This window comes from Cervus elaphus, chromosome 11, assembly GCF_910594005.1.
Source record: "Cervus elaphus chromosome 11, mCerEla1.1, whole genome shotgun sequence".
Lineage (NCBI taxonomy): Eukaryota > Metazoa > Chordata > Mammalia > Artiodactyla > Cervidae > Cervus > Cervus elaphus.
Genome location: NC_057825.1, coordinates 77,121,948 through 77,144,403, shown reverse-complemented (window position 1 = coordinate 77,144,403; position 22,456 = coordinate 77,121,948). Strand labels below are relative to the sequence as shown.

Below are 22,456 nucleotides of genomic sequence, written 5' to 3'. Positions count from 1 at the left end.
TAGGTAGCCACTCTTTACAGTTTGCTATATATCCTTCCAAATAATTCTCTGTGTTTATTCATAAAAACAGAAGTATAAAAAGTAGGATCATGTATGCATGTTACTTTGCTAGCTCTTTGTTTTTCTTAATCATAAAACTCAATATTTGTTCAAGGTTTTAAAAAATATAATTTGATTTCCTTTAATCAATCTATATACCACCTATTAGAAGCTTATTTATTTTAAAGCATGAGATATAATGCCTGATAATTGCATTATGTTGAGGGGAAATTAATAACATTTTCCAAAGGCAATATCAATCTAAATCACTGATGAAACGTGGAAGAATGTACTTCTGTACCCACTTAAAATAGTTGTTTAACCCTACACTCAGGAGCTTTTTGATTATAGTTTTCAGAAAATGTAATCATAAATAATGCAAAAGTAGACATAGATAGTATTAGAGTGGAGTGTGGTTGGTTTTTTTGAAGTATGGAAGATAAGGATGTAAAAATACAGTATATGTAATGTAGAAATTCCGAAACTTTCTTTGTTGATGGTGTCTAAATATTTCAGTAAGTTTTTTTGTAGTGCTACTTAACCATATTAATATCTAACAGTTATAAGTATTAAGTGGTTAGATCCAAACTTAATGAGTGTACAAATAATATTTAACAAAATAATACACATATGTGGAAAAAACATTTATTCCATTCTTTAAAAACGATAGTTGCATGATACGATATGTGTGCACCTGTTGGACATGGCACAACTTCTCAAGCCTTGGGATCATTGGACTGTCACCCTGGGAGGACTTGACTTCAATCACAGTAACTCCCAGAACCTCCGCTTTGGGGAAAGAGCATGTCTTTGAGAGGGATATAGCGCTATCTAATGTTAGAAGTGTGAACTACCTCGAACTAGTTTGGAGTGTTCACAGACACTGAGTATCACTGTGCCCTTCCCGCCCTCATTTAGAATGTCTCTGAGCACAGTGCAGCCTCCTGGGGCTTTCTGGTACCCTGTTGAGAACCACAGTTTCTGTATCAGACATGCGCTCTTTGGAACCAGACAGCTTGGTTTTGAGTTGTGCTCTGCCACTTGGTGCAAAGCTTGAGTTTCTTCATTTTATAAAATAGAGATAGTAACATCTTCTTCATGGAGTTGCTGAGAATATAGCTTTTGGCAAGTGCATGAACAGTATCTGGTTTATAGTCCTCAATAAATTTTAGTTCTGTTGATGACAGTTATGAAATGAAGAGGTAAATTTGTGCAAAGGGAAATAGAAGTTCAAGAGAAGGGAATGGTGGGAGAATTGAGTGTTTTAGAAAGGAAGTAATGATAGCCTTCCATCTTTCATGGGTAGGTGGAAATTTGGGCTATTCCTTAAAATTGGCTGTTTTGAACACTGTGTAAATGTAATAACTACAGTGAGTGGCAGATTTTAAAAAATTAAAGAATGAGTAATATTTATGGTTCATTTATCAGATACTCATTTACAGCTTTGTAGTGTTAAAGATTCTGTTCGCAGCCCATTTCATATGCTGTGTTCAGGACTTGATCCAGAACGCTTCGGAAGCATGCAGCATTCAACTTTAAAACTAACAGCATCAAATTATTTTCTGATTAATTTTAGACACCCTTACTTATGGCAGGGGCACTGGTTATTTTGACCTATTGTTGTTCAGTCGCTTAGTCGTGTCTGTTCTTTGCAACTCCATGAACTGCAGCACGCCAAGCTTTTGACTCATAACTATCTATTAAAGTAATTCTGATTCCTTTAAGTACTGCTGCTGTGTTGTTGTGAAAATTAAAAAATGAAAAGGTGCTGAAGTAATCAGTGTTTAAACATCTGGCTGATTGCTTTAATTGTTCAAGTTGGTTTTTGCATATTTCATTTGTGGACTTTCCAAAAAATTATATTGGATATGCAAGGATGATTTATCTCTAGAAAACTAAAGAGGCATAAAGGGAAGGCTCTTTTTCAATCGCTATATAAAAATTAATGAAATACACCCATACTTTGTATTTAGGGGAAGATCATCTTTATGTAGAAATAGAAATACCATCATTGAAATCACACATGCTGAGATGTTTATGTTAATTATTTTCTTTAAATATCTTCAGGTACTTAAACTTCTTGAAATTATCTTTTAGTTAATTTTCCAAATAATAGGATGTATGTTTTATAACTTATAAAAATTTAATGGAAATTATACATATATGATAGATTAAGAATGGGTAAACAATGCTCATACTGTTGTTAACAAAATAGAGAATAGAAGAAACTGGATTTCTAAAAATGTAAGGTGTTAATTCTGTTTATTCATAAAATTTCTTTAAAAAGTCATTGGTATTCATGTGATGCTTGATTCTTGAATATCTATGGTATAAAGAGTTTTCCTGACCTGAATTTACATGGTAAATCCTGATTCCTATTCCTATGGGTTGTATTGCTGTTTGGAATCATAGGGTGTATATGTGAGATATGTGTGTGTGTATCTTCATATGTGTGTGTGTGTGTATGTGTGTATATTCATATAGCCAATGTAGTTTGGTTTGTTTGTTTTTTTTTGCCACACCACATGGCATGTGGATCTTAATTCCCCAACCAGGGATCGAATCCATACCACCTGCGTTGGAAGCGCAGAATCTTAACCACTGGACTATAGGGGAAGTGCCCGCCAATGTAGTATTTCTGGTACTAGGTCATTATGAAAGTTTTGGTGGGTTTCATTAAGTAATAAAATTCATTTGGGCCAGTTTGGAAATCCTGATTTTTTTTTTCCCCCCAGATATTAAGAATTGAATTATATATTATTCATGATGGTTCTTTTAAAGCATAAGAATTTGTATAGAGAATTACTCTTTTCGAACTCTTCTTAAGACTCAGCCTATACCGCCTTCAAACTTTGCTCCATTGAGGTTTAGCAGTAGTTTTTCAAGGCCTGCTTGTGTTTGACTGTGTCACGTGGGTCCCCAAAAGGTGGCGAATCTTAACCAAACAGTGCTCACCTAGATTCTGGCCATGATGACTGAAAAGAGTAGCATGGGTGTGTTGTTGGCTCTCTTCACTTGGGTTGGCAAATCCCACCTCCATTGACTTAGTTTTTTAGAGTGGTAAATAGAAAAAAAAAAAAAAGGAGTTAAAAAAAGATCACTATTCTTTCTAAGAACAGTTTTATTCTGTTTTAAGAAATTCAGTAAAAGTAATATACCTTTAAGAACTGTTGTAGCTTCATTGCTTATAGTCTCATGGTAATAGAGTAGTGTATATCCCGTGTTTCCTTTTTGATATAGATCTTTTGTGATGGTGTGATTAAAAAGGCAGCAGTAAAATTAGTCCTTCAATTAGTAGTTTTAGCTGCTCTCTCCAAATCCTGACACTTAACTGTCTGATGTTATTTCTTCCAAAGTTATTTCATCTGACTACAGTGTATCTGTTTGGTCATTTGAGACTATACCCTCAGAACAGTTTCCAGTTCAACTTTTTTTCTCTGCTTGTTTAGTTTAGGGTCTTGGGTATTCTAATAATCCACAGTTTTCATCCACGTCAGTTTAGTAGAGTTTCAGTAGCATTGCTCCAATGAAGGTTAATTAGCTTGGGGGGTGGGGGCAGGAATGCATATTTTCTTTGGGAGGATGCATTTTGGGCTTAAGTCACTTCGGGAATATGCAGTCTTGAGTGGGAAACAGTTTTTAGAAGATTTAATATGTATGAAGATACCTTCATTTCTCAAGTAGTGGAATGGAGGTAGATAAGAGGTACATAGATTCAGAAATCTTAAAATAATTACGATCTACCCATACCTAAGAGTCCTTGTTTCTTCAAGGTGTGCTTCAGATAGTTCTTTGAAAATGAATATGTTGAAGGTGTACATTCTGGATGATTAAATAATTGCTTAGAGTAAATAATAGTTGTTAGACTGTAGAAGTATAATTTTTATTTTCTTTTTTTAATATACAGGGAAGTCGAGATAACATGAGTATTGTACTAGTTTGCTTTTCAAATGCTCCCAAGGTCTCAGATGAAGCAATGAAAAAAGACTCAGAGTTGGATAAGTACTTGGAATCACGGGTGGAAGGTAAGAAAGATGCTTTTTTTTTTTTTTAATTAGAAGTAAAGCAAAAGTATTAATTCCTTGTTTGTCAAATAATTCTTTTAAAATTTCCTATAGATTTTGGACTAAAAATCCATTATTCAGGAATGAGAGAGGGGAAAGCTAGTCTCCTTAACTTCAACATAATTTGCTAATTGTTTGGGTTTAAATTGTTTTGTTTACGTATGTTCCATCTATTCTTTTCTCTTTTTATTGTTTCTCTTCCCTTTTGGGTTAATCAGTATTTTCTATTTGAGTTCATCCCTGCGTTTGCTTGTTAGTTATACATTCTTTGAGATATTCATTTAGTGGTTACCCTGATAGAGAATACATTTTAGAGTCTGTGGCAGGACCTCTGGTTTAATACTTTAGTTTTGTATGTGCTACTTTTTAAACTATTTTATATTGGAGTATAGTAGATTAACAATGTTGTGATAGTTTCAGATATACAGCTGAGTGTTTCACTTATACATGTATCTATTCTTTTTCAATTCTTTTCCCATTTTAAGTTGTTACATAATATTGAGTAGCAAGTTCAGGGTTACATATTGACCTATATTTTTTCCTAACACCTTTATGGCTTGATCATTATTACTTTTCAATAGTAAATTTGAATGATATAATGACTGTGGTGTGGTCAGCTTGTTGAATTTGGCCTATTTATGAGTCATGTTTTAGATGTATAGTAGCTGTAGTAATTGGTAAAAGTTTTGAAATGCAAAGATTGTCGATTTCAAATGTGTAATTACCACAAGAAAACTACATTCTTTTGCAGATTTGGTGGCGAGGGACTGATTTATCTTTTCTAGCTTTACAGTTGTCTGCACATCCTAAACAAAGGTGCCATGAGGTTTTTTTGTTGTTGTTGGTCTGCAATTTCTTCAACCCTGAACTGTCAGTGAAGTTTTGTTTCCAGCGTAATGAAGAGATAAGGAACATGTGAAAACACTTGGAAGACCATGTCAGAAGCATTCATTCATTCTTGTTGATAATGTCATACTTATTAAGAGGAGCTGTTTATAGGAGTTTTTAATAACATACGTTTTCTGGAAGGTCGAGTGTATTGGAGTGGGAGGTTGCTGGCTCAAATTTGTGAGAAGAGGAGGAAGAGTTTCTTATTGCCCTATTTCCTCATTCACAAAAAAGAAACTAGATAGTTTTCATTTGGGGAAGAACTCTAAAATTTGGTCAATTACATGTTATATGATCTTGACCAACTTGCCTAATATCTCTTAAGGCTCCAGTTTCTTCATTGTGAACTAAAGGTAAAACACCAACCAAACAGCTTGTTTTAAATAAATGAGAAGACTTAGTTAAGTACTTGGTAATGTGCCTGCCACACAAGTCCTCAGCGAACTGCAGCTTTTATTAACTCTGCTGTAACAGCTAAATTTTAATTTCTTAAATGTGTGGTCATTTCAGCTCAATGAGGGTTGTTAACATTTAATATTATTTTGTATGGTTTTAAACTATCCAAAATATATGTTATATGACAGAGATAACAAATATGTATTAATATGATGTGATCTTGGGGCCTGTGGTAGACACTTGATTATAATCACTCAATCAAAAAACTCTTTAAAATCCTTGAAAAAGCAGCCACTGCAGATCAATATGCCTCGGTACCTAACTTCTTGTTTATAAGCATTTGTTCTTCAAGAGCACTATATTTCTGTTAGGGTTTAAAGTCATGTAATCTGCTATTAGAATTTTGAGGTAAAAGCATTCTGGTGTATTGGCAAGTCTGTGTATGTGTTTTTATTGGATGTGCAGAGGGGAGGTATGATATTAAGTAGTCTTTAACCTAAATTGATTAGATATCTGGTGAATGCCTTCTGCATGTATTCATTACTTCAGCAGTCCCTGAGCATGAGAGTCACTGGGAAGGTAGCAGAAAGCAAAGCAAATATGTTCCTCATCTCATGGAGTTCATAATCTAGTAGAGACCAGTATGTGTGTGTGTGTGTGTGTGTGTGTTTAATAGAAGAAAACAGAACAGTAGGCAGACAGTAGTAGCAAGAAATATTGGTTAGGAAGGTCTTTTTGAGGAAAAACATTAAGCAGATGATTGTATATGGGAAAGAGTGGCGATTTGGGGAAAGAACACTCCAGCAAAGGGAGCAATAAGAACTGAGGAGTGAATGTGCTTAGAGTGTATGGCTGGATTAGAAAGAGCTTCTTTGAATAGCTCCTTTGGCAATGTAGCTAGGGGTCGGGGCAGAGTTGAATGGGAGCAGTGAAAGTTAGTCACGGTGAAGTCCTTGTGAGGGATGCGTGGTGAATCGTTTGGATTTTGCCCCTTGAGGGCTGCTTAGGACACTGCTTTTTTGTTGTTTTAAAAGTAAGTTTGCTGTTGTCTGATTTTTCAAGAAGTTTATTGTCTTGATACTGGCCAGATAAATCATGCCTTAAGAATCTCTTTTCTGGAAATTGTAAATATAAATAAAACATATAAATGTTTTATTTTGTTCTAAGTATTAGCAGGTTCTGAGATTTGTTTTCCTTTTTTGTTTTAAATAAATTGTGCCTGGTGAAAATAATAAAGCAATGGATTCATAAAGGCAAAAATAGATTATAGAACATACTGTTTAGACAAAAATCTACAAGCAAATTTTAATCTTCCCTTATACTCCTTATCCTTCCATTGCTTTTGTTTTCCTTTAATTATAGCATTAATAACTTTTATATATTCATGTAATGGGTCAAAAATGTGTTTCCGTGTGGCTATGCCTTGTTCATAGGGATCATTGTAGTGAATATAAGCCATTTCACTCAGTGGCTATTCTGAAGTTTTCTTAACTGTTCCTTTATTGGACATTTAAATGTTCCAGTTTTTGCTTTTATGAATAATGCTAGAATGAGTATATATATGCAAATAACTTCTTATCTTACCTTTTTCTGTTCGTCGTGTGATAGTATTGCCAAGTAGTACCTCTTGTTTCACTTTGTGAATTCTGAGTTACCACATTAATTTAGGAACTCTTTTTAAAAACCTGCAGAAATTATGGAGAAGTCTGGTGAGGAAGGGATGCCTGATCTTGCCCACGTCATGCGCATCTTGTCTGCAGAAAATATCCCAAATTTGCCTCCTGGGGGAGGTCTTGCTGGCAAGTAAGTAGAACAAAAAGAACTAATTTTGACTTCATTTATAATTAGTAATTAAATAATTTGGGGTTAGAAGTACATTAATTATCTACAGATGAAATGGGTTGACAGTTCTTATACTAGAAAAGAACATTTTAATTTCATCCAAAAGATTTTTTTTTTTAAGATTTTCTTTTTAAGGCATTATTTATTATATTCTTTGGGGCTGAATATCCTTCTTCCCTTAGTAAATGAGAACAAATGGGTTGTGCAGGATCAAATTCTGAGTGAAATGCAGAAACTGTTCTTGGCAGGTATTTACTGAGGCAGTTAATTTTTGACTGTAGTCAAGATATATGAAGTATTATTTTAAATATGCAGAAGCTTAATAACTGTAATTTAATAAAACTAAAGCATAATTTTTTTTAGGCGCCATGTTATTGAAGCTGTTTATAGTAGGCTGAATCCACATAGAGAAAGTGATGGGGTAAGTTTTGTTTTATTTCTTAAGTATTTTAAATAGTCTTATTATCTAAACAGTGGCTATAAATATACATATACACAGTGACTGCTTTTCATTTTAAGGAGTCAATTAAAGTTTAAGGAAATGTATTGAAGTGGAAGATAGAGCTAAAGTTCTGTTTTGTAGATAGGTTTGTTGTCATTTAATGGGCATCAAATACCTTTTTGTGTGGGCTGTACTTATTTCTTCCCTGTATGTCTTGCCTTTCCTTTCCTTCTCCCTTAAATCTTAATTTTGAGGCAAACAAAGAATGTGCTTTTAAATGTGTCCATTTCTCCTCCAGCAGGCTGCTACCATCACTGGAAGTTAGTGATCGTGATCAGACTAGACCTTTCAGACTCTTATTTTACAGACTAGACCTTTCAGTGCCTCTTTTGTGCCCAGTTGAACACCTGAGAATAATTTCATTCTAGCATTCCTGTTGAGCTCTGGGTATATATGTTGAACTGGGATAACCGTTTTTTGTTGTACTCTGCTGTGCTTCATCAGAGCAAAACTGTTTGTCCCTTTGCCTTCCTCAGAAATGCTGATCAACTGCTCCTCTGTAGGTTTTTTTATTTTATTTTAATACTAGTACTAGGAGGCCAAACAGTATCCTTTAAAAAAATAACTGCCCTAAATTTCAAAGTTAGTAATCCAAATAACTGTCTTCTCATAGAGTTTTCAAGTTTTTGGACATCTAAAAGTGAACAATTTAATTTGAACATGTATGCTTCAAAGATTTAAGAGAGCCAAACTTAGTAATAAAAATTATTGAGAGGAAATAACTTCCATGCTCCAGCTCCTCTTGGCAGGTCTTGAGAGACCACTCTCAGCCACTGGTAGTAATTATGTGTCATTTTAATTGCATTGTTTTCCAGGCTTCATTATTACACAGCAATATCATATAATTTCTTTTTTCTTAGCAATAAAAGTTACATTGACAAAAAGGGACATTTTTACAACTAATGCTTTTTAGTTACCTGAATAAAATGATACTATACATTGCTAATAACAGAATTTATACCTGGGTTTAGAGCAGTGATTCTGAGACTTTCTTTAGTGTCAGGTACCTCTAAAGTATTAAGAATTGTGTCCAAAGCTGTGGAAATTAAGAATAAAGATAACGTCATCTGATGCATTGAGACAACTCCAAACCAAACAATGAGGATAGGATGTCAAGAAAGTTGGTGGCAGTTGGGAGGTAAAGAGAGCCTTACCTCTTCAGCTAGATTATAGGTTCCACGTAGCAGCCACTACCAAGGTTGGAGGAAGTAAGCCCTCCAGTAGTTAGTGATTCATTATTAGCCACGTAATTACTTTGTTCCCTCGCATGTTTGAAAATGCAGCCCCAGTGCGTAATCTGAAAAATTATTTCATAACATACTTGCTAGGTTTCTTGGTCTCTCAAGAAAGTTCGCAGCTTTTATTCCAAACAAAAAAAAAGTTTATAACCCAGAATTTCTGTTAAACATATACCAAGGATGAACAACAACGAAAGGATGACTTTTAAACTTTCTTTAAAGATAGAAAATATGTATTACACATAGTAGCTATGTAAAAAGTGAATAAATAGGCAACAGAACCATAAAACTGAGGAGAGCTGCTCAGGATATAAAACTGGCCTTAAAGATGATTATTTGAGTTGAAATTGAAAGTGTTAGTTGCCCAGTCATGTCCAACTCTTTCCAACCCCACGGACTGCAGCCCACCAGTCTCTGTCCATGGAATTCTCCAGGCAAGAATACTAGGGTGGGTGGCCATTCCCTTCTCCAGGGGATCTTTCCAACCCAGGGATTGAACCCAGGTCTTCCACACTGCAGGCAGATTCTTTACTGTTGAGCCACCGGGGAAGCCCTGGTGATTATTATATGGTTATACTTTGAGGAAATGTACAGTTAATCACCTTTATATATAAACACTGATAATCCACCATGTAATGAATTGATGTGGGAGGAAATTATGAAACATAAGGCAAGGTCCCCCATCCCTACTCTGAATGCAGTTGGCAGTGTTGATACAAGCAGACAAGTAATAAAAAGGTTTCACATCATTTACCAAAGAACAAGAAGAAATGCAAAATATAGACTGATTGCTATGTGAATTGTACAGTGATTGCTTGGAAAGTCAGACTTTCAGAGATAAGATTAGATTTGAAGAATGGTTTGAGCGGATGTCATTTTGGCTAGAGCAGGAAACTGCTAAGGTGAAAAATAAGAATTCAGGATGTCAGAAGTATTTCTGAAGAGACTGGGAATGATCACAGCAATATTAAGTGTAAACTCATTAGTAAATAGATGTGTGAATTAGAGAAACTTCCTTGTTTACTATAAAAACATGCTTTGAAGCCCAGAATCCTATGTTGGGAAACATTACTTTGCCCTTTCAGAATAATCACAACCTTAGAAAAATGTTGAGCCATAATCAAAAGTAGAAGTGTACTAAAAAATACAAAAAAACCCAGAAAACTGAGGAAATGATAATGTTTGATTAAATTCTTAGGCCTTAACTTGAAGCACGGAAGTGCTCCATGAATGCTTCTCAGCTTGGTCAGATCTGTGCCAAGTGGAAGTTGCTGCCAGGAAGTACAGAGTGGCAGGGGCTGATAGAGTTACCTTGCAGAATGGGCAAGACAGGAGTGTGGTAGAAAGACAGAAGAGGAGATAGTTGTATGGGGTGGGAGGGAGCTTATTTTAAGAATATCTTTTAAATAAAAATAATTTTTTATTCAGGTATTTAAAAATACAAATGCTAGTCACAGTAAATCAAAGATTATTTAGAATCCTAAAACGTCTGCTTTATATCAAAGATAGAAGAATAGAATTGTTCTGCTATAAATTCTTATCGGCAGTACCAGAAATGGGTATTCATTCATTTTTCTTATATTAAAAAAAGTCTTTTGGTTAATAAAAGTATTTTTAATAGCTGAGTTGAATTTTAGTCAGAATATATTTAAAATATATTCAGGAAAGTCATTATTTGGGGGAATTCTAAATTGTTTTACTTAATTTTTTTTTTTTTTGGTTCAACTTTCTGGAATATGTTCAGTCTTCTTAATGTAAGCAACATTGATACTTTCCCAGCTTTAAAATCAGTATCTGGAAAAGAGTCAAGCTTGAAATTTTAATAAAGGGGTTTGTGAATCCTCCAAAAGTTTTTGCAGATACATTTATGTGTGTGCATAAATACTATTTAATGATTAGTATATGTCTGATTTTCATTAGTTCCTCAAAGGAGTCTGTGACCCCCCCAAAGAATAATAACATAGGGTACCAGAAAAAGTAAAAAATTACATTTTGCTCTAAGTTATTGTTATATTACGTAGGGCTCTGGGATAACCCCCACTATTTCTTCTGTTAAAATGCTAGTTTGTTATATATTTTAAAAACTAATTTGAGGTTGCTCATGAGTAGGCAAGTTTATTATTTGAGCTTTATATTTTTCACGCCAAAAGGTTAAGTTCTTCCCTCAAAGGAGACTTAAAATACTTTTGAATTATTATACCACTGATCAAATAGCTGTGTAAGTTGATGATTCTTCAGTGATAAAGAGGAACTTGTATTTTCCCAGCTCCTACTTGTGCTAAGCCAGATCTGCGTAACTGTATCTACATACTGTGTAGGTAACTCAACATCCTTACTTTACAGAGAAGACTAAGAATCGGTGCAAAGGAGTAGCTTGCCCAGGCTGCAAAGCTAGGTGAATCGAGTAGCTAGAATTGGAGTGTAAGTCAGAGTGCCTCCGAAACCTGTTCCCTTCATACCTTCCCATGCAGCCCCTCTGAGATATTTAGAGATTACATGTGTCTCTACCCCACCTTTGTCTATCGTGTAAGAAACATAATTTCCAATTCTCATGTTTAGTAGTCTTAAAATATTCCATTTTTTATGAGGAATAGTTTATAAACTTGTTGAGATTAAGCAGTCAAGCCCAGTGTCTTATTAGTTATTTTTCATTTAAATACACACTTTTATTCTAATTAAAAAAAACTAAGGTATTTGGATTTTGAGAATGGGAGGAAAGAAAACGAAAGCCCCCCAAAATCTCCTTGTTCTGTTTTCACATTACGAAATTTTATAGACAAATCTTTTTAATTTTATTTCAAATAGATCGATTATATTTTTATATCACAGTTTTAGGACTTTGTGAATACTGGGTTTTTTTGTAAATTGTTTCTCATTTACTTTTTCACTTGTCAAAGCATTTTGATGGAGATCTGCCTACACTGTTTTAAAACACACTAACTTTAGTCACTATTTTTTAAGGTGTCATTTGACATACTCCTCATAGCTTTGTGGTCTTGACCATTTTAAGTGACTCTTTAAAATTATTTCAGATTGACTGAAGTTTACATGATACTTGCAGATGATATATAATTTATTAGATTCTTTATTAGTCACTCTTAATTGTATCTCATGAAGTCATATTTGAGAATCTTCTAAAGATTATTTTTACCTGACAAGCAGGGATGAGGACTCCAAAAAAGAAAAAAACCACACAGTAAATATCTATACTGTCATTCCTTAAGTATTCTCCACTGTTTGGAAGAGTTTCGCTTATGGCGACTATGTTTTTAAAAAATTGCTACAGATGAATTTGAGCTAATTAAATTCTGTTTTTTAAATGTGCTTAGATTTCCCTACCCCCCTTTTGCTGTCTTTTTTGATTTATCTATGTTTCTGGGTCTTATTTCGTGTAAGGCAATGTTTTCATAATGAGAAATTTGATTCTCAGGCTGGGTTAGTCTAGGTGACAGTAAAACAGAATCTGAGGGAAGAGTCCTAAATTCCCATGTCTGTAATTGTCTTAAATTTATTTTGCAGAATAATTTAAACCTTCCCATCTAATACGGGTTTTTTTGTCCTGTAATTTCATTAATTTTTCTATTATAAGAAAATATAGACTTCAATATGAAATAATTTGTGGTCCAGCTCAACAATAATTTTAATTATTTAGTAAGCATCTATTCATATGAGGCACTTTACTATGCAAAACTGTTACTGTAATGTAGTCAGAAGAACATTCAGAGGGACATTGATGTTGATTACACCTGTACACAAATCTGAGCTCTGTCAATTACTTGGATTGTCATCCTGACAAATAACTTAAATCTCTCTGTGCCTTAGTTTCTTCGCTTATAAAAACTAGAGTTACAGTATTTATTACAATAGAGTACCTACAAGGATTAAATGAAATTATGTATATTAAGTTCTTAGCACAAGCATTAATTTTTCATCCCTAAGTGGCTGGGAGGATACAGAAAGGAATAGAAATTATCTTTGTCTAAAAGATTTTACAGTGTAACTGGAGAGACTTGTCAACACTTGCAAGGTGGAATGAATTGCTCTGATAGACATGTAAACCTGAGATATCTTTTGTGTGAGTTCAGGTAAAGACAGTGCAGCTAAACAATAGATTCATTTTCTGATATTAATGAAAATCCATGACTGTTGTATAACAGTATTTTGAAACACAGATGACATGGAGAGGTTTCACCTATCTACTATCTAGCACAATAGGAAAATGTAATTTGCTATAATATGGAATGGCTTAAATGTGGTCATTAACTCAAATTCTTTTCAATTGGCTATTGTAAATCCATTCCTATTGACTTTAGAGTTTGGTTTTTAGTTTTTTATAAAGCAACTACTGCTGTCTCCCCAGATACCACTACTGTAGCATTTCACAGAAACATAGATGATTACTGTGATGATAAAGATGTCAGATGGAGTGTGAGATACATCCACGTTAACAACTTTGATCCAACCTTATCAATAAGCTCAGGGAAGTGAGACAGTTTATCAGTCGTTCTCAACCTTTGCTGTGTATCAGAATCACCTGTCAGGCTTTAAGAAAATCATCCCAGCTCACTGAATCTGAATATCATGGGTTGGAGTTTGGCATCTGTATAATTTTAGAAACTACAGGTGATTCTAATGTGAAACCAGGGTTGAGTTCTCTTATTGTCCACTTGATTTTGTTTCAGTGTCCAAGGGAGTTGTCAAAGGTAGTTGTTGGTTTGAGGGCTTTTTATTTGGAGGGCAGAGAGGAGTCTTATACCCTCCATTAAAAGTTCTTTGTGATACACTCTCAAATAGAAAATTTCCTTTTGGAAGATCTGATTAAAAATTGATAAGGTTTATGATCAGCAAGCATTTAACTCATTGTTCCATCTTAACCTTTCCTGAATGGATTCAAATTAGAAAATGTATTTAGGGAAATAATGTTTATTTAGTACAGAAGCAAAGGTAAATTGGGGGAGAAAAATCTTGAGAGACCACATTTTATTATGTTCTCTCCACACACTAAATTTTGCAAATTAAAAATTTATTTTGATAGTTAATATGCTTGATGTAGAAAATTGAAGTAGTCAAAGCATCTGAAACTTCATCACCCACTATTATCATTTCTGTATTGCTGTGTTTCCTTTCTTCCTAGGCATTTTACATATAATATCCTAAAGAATATGGGCACACATATGCCTACACATAAAACGTATGCTGCACACAGTATTATCTCTTGCTTTTTGCACTTAAAAAAATATTCAAGCTCTCATTTTTCTAATAATAAGCATTGCCATTTACTATATGACTATAGTCATATTACCTTTGTTGTAGAATTACAGAGTAACAACCTCCAAAGATGGTTAAGAGTTTGTATCAGATCTGTATCAGTAGCCTTTTTGTATTTTATTTTCCCAATGTTCTATGGTGAAAACTTCCAAATATAATAGAGAAATTGAAATGGTCATAGTGGACATCTGTGTACCTTACCTAGACTCAGTAGGTTTTTGCATTTTATCATATTTGCTCTCTTTGCTCTATGTGTACATTCCTGGCTTTTTTTTTTTTTTAACTGACTGACTGAACCTTTGACAGCAAACTGCTGATCAAATATTTTACCTCTAAGTATTTTGGCATACAGCTCTTGAGAATGAGGACATTTGTCTACATAACCATAATTATTATTATACCTAAGAAAATTGGTAATAAATTTAATATCATCTAATGTAAAGTCCACATATTCTCAGTTGTCCATAGAATGACTGTTAGAATTGTTTTGTGGTCTAGTGTAGTTGTTAACCAGTCAAGCATGTTAAGCAAGCCTTTAACGAAGCTCCCAATTTGTTTTTCCCCTTAACCCTGAAAATAAGTCTAAGCTAGCTTTAAATAGGATGTCCTACATTCTGGATCATATGATAGTTTCCTTGTGGTGTTTTTCCACATAATTCTGTGTTCCCTGTTTTCTTATTACATTAGGGATTAGCTTAATTAAACATTTATTGGCAAGATCACAAGACATAGCTTTGTCCTCCCTAGCACATCATGTCAGGAGGCACATATTATAAGATTGAGTTGTATCTGTCAGCATATCAGTATGATCAGCTTGGATAATTCTGCAAACAAGGTTAAGTAGCTACTATAGGAGAAATCTGTCAGTTTTACAAAATTAGTAAAATATAAAAGAATTGAGTAGTTTATTATTCATATCTTCATATAATGTTTAAAATATTTCTTTTCAATCTAGAGATTTTTAGCAAAATATTTAAAGACAAAAAATAAGTAAAATTTTTATCCACAGAAATTTTACAGTTCCCCCAAATTTAGTTTATATAATACTGCATTTTGTTTCTCCTCTCCTTCCTGTCACTCAGCAGAAATGAAGAAACTAATGTTCTAATGGCCTGCTTTCTGTCCTTTCCTATTACTTTAAACACTAATTTCCTTTAGTACTGAATAATTATAGCCAATTATTTTCTTTTGAAGTCAGTTGCCTTTAGGAGATGCTGTGTTGCTGTTGAATTTTACTAGCAAGTAAATTTCAGATTAAGCTTCAAATATCAATGTAAAATAAGACGTTAATAGTTCATGATGCTCATTTGCTAAAAATAATTTGAGGTATTTTGATATTTTTGTTAACTGACACAGTAACACTTGATTCTTATTTAATGAAATGTTCTCATGCTTAGACTATATTACTCTTGGTAGAGAAATGAGTGTTTTGCTTTGATATGTTATGAAATACATGTGATATCCTAGTTTGTCTACTGACACTGGGGTCTTGAATCTTAAAAAAAGGCCTCCGATGAAGCAGAGGAAAGTGGATCACAGGGGAAATTGGTGGAAGCTCTCAGGCAAATGAGAATTAATCATAGGGGAAACTACCGACAACTTCTGGAGGAGATGCTGACTAGTTACAGGCTAGCTAAAGTAGAGGGCGAAGAAAATCCTGCTGAACAAGCTGCTACAGCTACTTCTTCGAACAGTGATGCTGGAAACACAGTGACAATGCAGGAAAGCCATACTGAATCAAAAAGTGATCTTGCTGAATTAGACAGCCGTACTGAAGATGCAGGGACAAAGATGAGTGGTGAAAAGCTATGACTTTACTTTGTGGTAATATTTTTGTGATCTTTGATTTGATGGTTTTTTTCTTAGGAAGTATAATGTATGCATTTATATAACCATTTTGTTATTTGAAATCTTGGTAAACTAGTTTTATTATATTCATATATTATAGCCTTGTTTTTTAAGAAGGCCTTTGCATACATCTTTATCAGATAGTTTAAAATTGGCTATATTCTAGTACTTTGAATTTAATAAAATTACATGTCATTTCATATTGTATGCCAGAAATGAGGCTACCAGTTATTAAAGTCAGTAGTTAAATTCATACTAGGAAAGGATTAGAAATTACCGATTAGCAAGATTACTTTATATTGTGGAAAAAATTGTTAATGTAGAATTATACTGCTTCACATATTAGTACATTCATAGTTAGCTTTGTAATGAATTTGTGTTTTCTTTAGTAATTTTAGTTCCTCAAAGAATGGCAGATGCTGTCCTGTAATTTCTTTTTTCAAGGATGATAATTTGTGTGTTCTTGGAATTGTTTATGTTTTGCCTCTCTGTAGTTTTATTTTTTAGTAGTTCTGAGATTCCGGATGTGTGGTTATTTTTCCTTTTTCTGTATCCTTTTTGAAACATCATTTTTGAAATATCTATGTATTATTCATCCAGCTTTGGTTTGTATATTCTGTATAGCCTAACTACATACATCCAAATGTATGTCAACCAAGTGTTTAGAATGAAATTATAAGTGTTTAAGTCCAAATAAAGCATGTGATGTGGAATAACCTATGCATGTTGTACTTATTTTTAATTAAAAAAACAACAACCAGGTTTGGTATATTGGACAAATAATTTGAATTTCATTTGTATCTATATAAAACTTAGAAAACTTTTGGTTTGGTGCGTTTTTCATTAATTAAAAAATTTTTGAGAAGTCTGGGTTACTCAAAGTAAATCTATTCTGTTTCTTAACCCCCTTTTGTGACACAAATATTAATCTTTGGACAGTGTGAACACATGTAAACATGTCAGAAGGTTGTCATGATGAGCTTTTTAAAGATTGCAAGACTTTTGAGTTTTGCTAGAAGTATTCATCAGAGATTAGTAATGCAAGAAGTATAAGATGTTTTAAATAGTGGTGGCAGATATGAGTTTGACTTCGCCAAAATGAATTTTTAAAATACAAACAACTAAGTCACATTAGGGTATTTTTTAAAACAATTGTGTATGTAGAACATTTTAACTTTGCTTTTTCATGTTTTATATTTAACATATGTCTAAAGTTGCTTAAGGTCGTAAGTTGAAGCTTTGGAACTTTGGATATAGCTGATGTTTTGATCTATTTTTCCAATGCCAGAATATTTTTAAGTGGTTTGAGAAAGAGGAAGTCATTTGGTGGAAAAGGGGAGGAAAAAGCCCAACCAATTATCTATCTATGTTAGATAGATCCATGTGTGTATACACACAGTATACAATACACACAACTCTCTCTGTAAAAGTACCTTTTCAGACAAAGAAAGGAAGGTAACTTGTTCATCTGATTTTGTTTTCTTTTGAAATTCAGTCCAGCCTGGAAGTGGTGTAGGTAAATAGTAATAATATTCTTCCTTTTCTCTTCCTGTAGGGTGCTGGAGATCTAGAAGACCCATGGTAGCCTTATATACCTTCTAAAATGCTTTTGATTCTGAAAATTGGGGGAAAAAACTTTTAATCACAATTTTCTTCAATACAAGGGAAAAATATTCTTGTGGATTCCCAGCGTTTTGTGATATGAGCAGAAAATCATTAGCATTTCCCATCATTTGTTCATATTTGTGTTTTCTGGTAATTGCCACTTGTAGCATTGCCTGTACTACAGTATTTTTGCCAGCCTCAGACATACTGGTTACATCTGTATTGAACTTTTGACCCTAGAAACCAATGGAGTTATTTCACCACAAATAACGAATATGCCTGAGGTGCATGGGAATATAGTTAGCTGTACTCTGAAGATACATTATTTTTTTTTTTTAACTAAGGCACACAACATATAAGCATGTAAGAGTAAAGAACTGTATGAGATGTTCCTTTTTTCAGTTCACCAAGTTGGAAGCCTTTTGCAGCTCTGTGGCTTAAAATTTCATTTGAGCAATTTACTATAGGATTTATATTTATTATTAATTGTTATTTAATTTTTTTCCCAATTTTACCTGTATTACCAAACTGGGTTCTCCAATAATGTCCAAATTGTAATGTTGCCTGCTTCAACATAAAGTGTATTTGGCAATAATATTATAAACCCTTACAAATTTTATGCATGTGTCTACTACATCCTTCAGTTTCTCACTAGAAAAATCTCTTGAAACCAAATGGATTAATTTATGGCTATTTATAATTTGCTTTGACATCTCACTGCTGCAAATTTTTTTAAATGATGAAATTTGCCTTTATAATGTAAATTGTGATTTTTGTTTTACATGTGGGTTTCTATAGTTTTAATTTTTCAGCTTTTAAGATACAACAGGTTTTGTGTAATTTGGTATAATTTTTAATTGTTTACGTTATTTTAAAAGCTCAGAATATCACATTGAAATGACTATAAATACATTTAAAATTATCTATTTTAGATCTAAGGAAAAATTACAGAGATATTTTCATGGGTTCAGTAACCTTTCATTTTATAACATTGGGCACGGTACGGAGTGGCTGTCACATAAGGTACTTGAAGTTTATTAGTTTAATTCTATTTTTACAATAACCTTGAATTCTTTTGAGTTTTGCATGTATCCAGCTAATGCTGAACATGAAGAGTGAAATGTTTATCTAAAAGGAGCGTGGGGGTAGGAGAAGCAATGAATGTGTCCGTTTGTACATGGTGTACACGTTGTGGATGCTTTGTAAACATTTTCCTATCTGTTCAGATTGTGTTTCAGCAGGATGTAATTGCCCTTGTGTGTAGTTGAAATGAGTCATCATCTGGTCCTGTGTGAAATGGAATTCATGGTATTTTCTGTAACATTTTCCTGAAGCTGTTTCTGGAGAGCCACACATTTAAATACAGCTTTCTTGATCATTTCGATTTATTGTGCACCTGATTTTTTGGTCTAAAAGGAATTATTGCCACAACATATTTTATTTATTCTTTAGGTTTTAGCCTTGTAAGTTAAAGTGCTTTACATGATGATGTTAAAAGCTATTTGTCCCTTGACTGGGTTTGGGGGGGTTGTTAAAAGATAGGGAATTAAGAATGCAAAATGGTTGTTGTTCAAACTGTCCACTCTGATCCAACCCTGTACTGATAGTACCTTTCCAGTATGATATTGTGATGTTTCATACAATGCAGTGAACATAACCAACTTGTTACCTAAATAAAGACTTGATAAAAACAGTGTGACAGATTACTATTTTGTATACTATTTAAAAATAAAAGTTCAGCTTTGAATGTTATCATAAACATCTGATATAGTTAGAATATTTGTTATAAAAAATTTCATAGAAAACCATGTAGGTGAGTTACAATTAAATCCAAGGAGGTATTAACCAAACTCTGTAGGACAATACTAATTAACCCCTTATCCACTTCAAAAGCATTTTTATACTGTTTTAAGAAATCTTTTTCAGGGGACTTTGTGGCCATGGAAATAAAAATTTTGTTTAAGTTAGCAAAAGAAACACCCATACTCAGTATTTACTAATCTAAATTCCCTAGTCTAGCTGTTCTCAGGTGTTTTTGTTATCAGGACCCATTTATGTATCTAAAAATTCAAGATCCCAAAGGACCTTTGCTTTTGTGGGTTTTGTGTATTGTATAGAAGTTAAAACCAAGAAATTTTGCATACCATTTTAATTCATTAAAGATAAAACCATTACCTGTTAACATAAATAGCATGTTCTATTAAAATATTTTCCAAATCTAAACAATTTAGTGTGAAAAAATAGCACTAGCTTTCAGTTTTGTAAATCCTTGAATGTTGACTAGATTCTCTTATTTACTTTTGCATTCAATCTGTTGCAATGTGGCACTGTGTTCGCAGTATATAATGAACTCTGGCCTCACACAAATAAGTATTGGAAAAGTATTATTTTAATATCTTCGGATAATTATGGATATTCCTCTTTGATACATTATTAAAACATCAGAGCAGGTAGCTTCTTAAAGATTCATTGTGATATGAAATCTGAAACTGTATTGTCAGCTCTGTTCTCTGTTACATTAAAATCCATTTGATCTGTCTTGCATTATAAGTAGTGGATCTTTTGACATTTGCATGATTTTATAACATGCCTTGGTCATTTGGAAAATACTAGTTCATTAAGTTAATGCAGTTCTTTCTAGAATATTAACATCTGATTATGGTGTGTTTATAATTTTTTATAATATAACTGATCTCATCAGAAAAATCTTTTTAAGTATTAGAAAGCTGTCAAGCTCATGATGATGGATACAGATTTTTCAAAATTCTGATATTCCTTTGAAAGGTGAAATGTTATCATTGGCAACAAATATTATCAGTTGTTTTCTGTATATAACAGGCTTTCTTCATTTCAGAGAAAATGCTGGATTACCACTGTCTGTCAACAGTCATTCTTTCAAGTAAAAATGGTGCTCATGTAAAGTGGCCGCTAGTTCAGCACACATGCCTCACACTTCAGCATGCCGTAGAGCCAGCACTTCTCATTTCACCATAATAGGATATTAAAAAGATGTATACTCAAGGGTAGAGGTGTGATGAAATTTTTACTGCTTAAGGGCTTTGTTAACTGAAATCCCCCCCCCCCGCCTTTTTTTCTTCTGTGAGTACAAGGAAAATCGTGACTAGCTTGATGCTAGTGTCATGATTCATGGTGAGGTGCCTGCAGCTTTGCCCACCGTTTCTCTTGCCCAGTCAGTGCAAATTTTGATTCTTTGAGAAAGAATAAATACTAGTATTAATAAGAAAATATTTTGGATTTCTTGGACTTCCTTGAAAGATTCTCTGGGACCCCCAGACTTTCAGATTTGCTGCCCTCATCCTGTTGGACAACTTGACAATGTGTTCATTTATTCCCAACATTACAGTGTAATAGTAGATGAATCCGAAGACATACAGATTTGATACGAAATTTACTTGGGGGAAAAGATGATGTTTATGTAGTTACCATTACAATGATCCTTAGCAAGATAAAGTGGAATCTTTATATTGTGGCATTTTTTTCTCCCATAAGTTTCCTGTAATGGGTTTCAACTTGGAAGACTCATGATGTTTGAATGGCATAGATTTGGATCATTTTGATCTTTTAAGATGACTTCTGTTACAGATTTGTGTTACTTCTTTTGAGAAAGTCTCAGTTCTGTATTGAATTTTTAAAGTCATATTTTGAATAAAACTATTTACCATGACTGAGATGTCATTTCAGGTTGGCCCAATAAAGACAGGGCTTTCCTTGTTTAATAATGATTAAGTGGATCGTGGTTTTATGCTGAATTTTTGTTAGATTTTTCTATTTTCTCAACATTCAGCAAGGTTGGGGAAAGTTACCATGGAGACTGTTTTTTTAAAGGCACGCTTGGGAATTTCCCTTGTGGTCCAGTAGTTAGGACTCTACACAGGTTTGATCCCTGATCAGGGAACTAAGATCCTGTGAGCTGCACGGCACCGCCCCTCCTACCCGCCCCCCCAAAAAACCCTGTTGATTTCTGTTATACATTTCATGTCCAATTATGAGGCATGGTACTCACAATATTTACTTAAGATACTTTAAATGTGTTTGGGTAGCCAAAAAGGACTGCAACTCTGATTTGTCCCTGAGTCAGGTTTATTTTCAGATGGGTAGGTCTCAGTCAGGTGTTACTTTTCATAGTGCTCTCAGGCAATTTATGTTGCTTGAATTAAACTGAGTTTTAATTGAGACTAACCTGAAAACATCCATTGGATTTCTTTTGCTAGCCAAATATTATCCTTGTCTTGAGTTTAGATTCATTTTAAAATGACATCTATGACATCTCATATTCACATTTCCTCTTCCAAATTGCCTTTATCTGTGCCTTGAAATTAAACTGGTTTGATAAGACAAAGCGTTTGATAAAAGATTTTAGAACACAGTCTGTTTTGGGGAGCTAAATAGTATTACTGAAAAATAGCATACTGTGATTTTCACATATTAATACACAATGTGCATAAAATCTGTTAAGATCATCAAATGCTAATACAGTAATCATTGAGACCAAAATTTTTAAGTTATTTCAAAGCAACCCTGAGAGTTACTTGGTTTTGCAGATGAATTCTTAGGTGCACATTCTAGCAATTTGCATTGTCTTTTTTTTTTTTTTTGGCTTGCTGGCTCTTAGTTCCCTGACCAAGGATTGAATCTGGGCTCAGAGTAGTGAAAGTGCCAAGTCCTAACCACTGGACTGCCTAGGAATTCCCATGCATTGCCATTTTTTGCCCAATTGCTGTGTGTTTTTTTTTTTTTTTTTCTTT

General features: G+C 33.6%; 1 protein-coding gene across 3 annotated transcripts in view; it reads left to right on the top strand.

Annotated features, from left to right (window-relative positions):
- PPM1B (protein phosphatase, Mg2+/Mn2+ dependent 1B) overlaps positions 1-19,386 on the top strand; it is a 79,757-nt gene extending 60,371 nt beyond the window's left edge. For 2 of the 3 annotated variants that reach the window (XM_043918123.1, XM_043918121.1), the window contains 4 exons: positions 3,947-4,064; positions 7,079-7,190; positions 7,593-7,650; positions 15,744-16,805. In XM_043918123.1, coding sequence (XP_043774058.1) covers positions 3,962-4,064; positions 7,079-7,190; positions 7,593-7,650; positions 15,744-16,049 — 579 coding nt within the window. In that variant the 5' untranslated portion in view covers positions 3,947-3,961 and the 3' untranslated portion in view covers positions 16,050-16,805. Of the gene's footprint in view, positions 1-3,946; positions 4,065-7,078; positions 7,191-7,592; positions 7,651-15,743; positions 16,806-17,640 lie in introns of those variants that run through there. The other variant, XM_043918122.1, reaches the window with a different exon arrangement.
- The last annotated feature ends 3,070 nt before the right edge of the window (positions 19,387-22,456 follow it).